Source organism: Belonocnema kinseyi, chromosome 8, assembly GCF_010883055.1.
Source record: "Belonocnema kinseyi isolate 2016_QV_RU_SX_M_011 chromosome 8, B_treatae_v1, whole genome shotgun sequence".
Taxonomy (NCBI): domain Eukaryota; kingdom Metazoa; phylum Arthropoda; class Insecta; order Hymenoptera; family Cynipidae; genus Belonocnema; species Belonocnema kinseyi.
In genome coordinates this window covers 24,825,996-24,826,762 of record NC_046664.1, presented here as the reverse complement: position 1 = coordinate 24,826,762, position 767 = coordinate 24,825,996, and the positions used below count along the sequence as shown (strand labels likewise).

The following is a 767-nucleotide window of genomic DNA, read 5'->3' as shown; positions in this document are numbered from 1 at the left end:
TTTTTTTAAACTTCCTTATTTATTTCTGTCTCTCTCACTCGCTTGTCCTCTTTTTCGTATTTTCTTATTTCGTTATTCATTTATTATTATTTTTCATTTATCATTAATTAATTCCATATCTAATAATTATAAATATAATTTCAGCACAAAAGAAGCGCGGATCCTGACCAGAGAACGCATTCCCAGCGAAGAAGTTCTTCAGAAGGCATACAAGACCTTTGACGCCAGTGGTTTCAGCAGAACTTTCCTTATTCATACAGATCAAAAAAAATGCAACGGCGTTATCACTAACTTCGCTTAAATGACTGTTAATTTGATCTAAATAATAAAACTGAATAATTTTCATTATTTGTCTATTTGAAAGAATATCCCTCTTCTTATTAAAAAAATAAAAAGTAGTCAGGTCTAGAATTTGATTATAAAATAAACAATTATTCTTTTTCAAGGAAATAATACAGGGAAAAATTTTCAAAGTAATTTAAAATTGTTTGCGTTAAAAAACAGGAAATATGCCGGTGGAAAATAGTCGAAAACCTAAATTAAAAAAAATAAAATTATTTGTAAACAATTACCAATTGTTATAATATTTCACGAGTATTTAGTCCTTCGAGCCGGGTCCATTTGCTGTGGATCCATTGTGATCGAGTACAGGATAGACTTTCCAGATTATCTTATCGTTTTGTAATAGGTTGTGGCAATCGGGACCTAAATTGGCCCGAATAATGATAATTCAACTAAAAAGTTGAATATTTTACTAAAAAATAGCA

At 29.5% G+C, this 767-nt stretch overlaps 1 protein-coding gene across 1 annotated transcript in view; it reads left to right on the top strand.

Annotated features, from left to right (window-relative positions):
* The window catches only part of LOC117178861 (apolipoprotein D-like), a 5,427-nt gene extending 5,051 nt beyond the window's left edge, over window positions 1-376 (top strand). The window contains exon 5 of the mRNA XM_033370369.1: window positions 145-376. Within this exon, the coding sequence (XP_033226260.1) occupies window positions 145-301 (157 nt within the window). The 3' untranslated portion in view covers window positions 302-376. The remainder of the gene's footprint in view (window positions 1-144) is intronic.
* The last annotated feature ends 391 nt before the right edge of the window (window positions 377-767 follow it).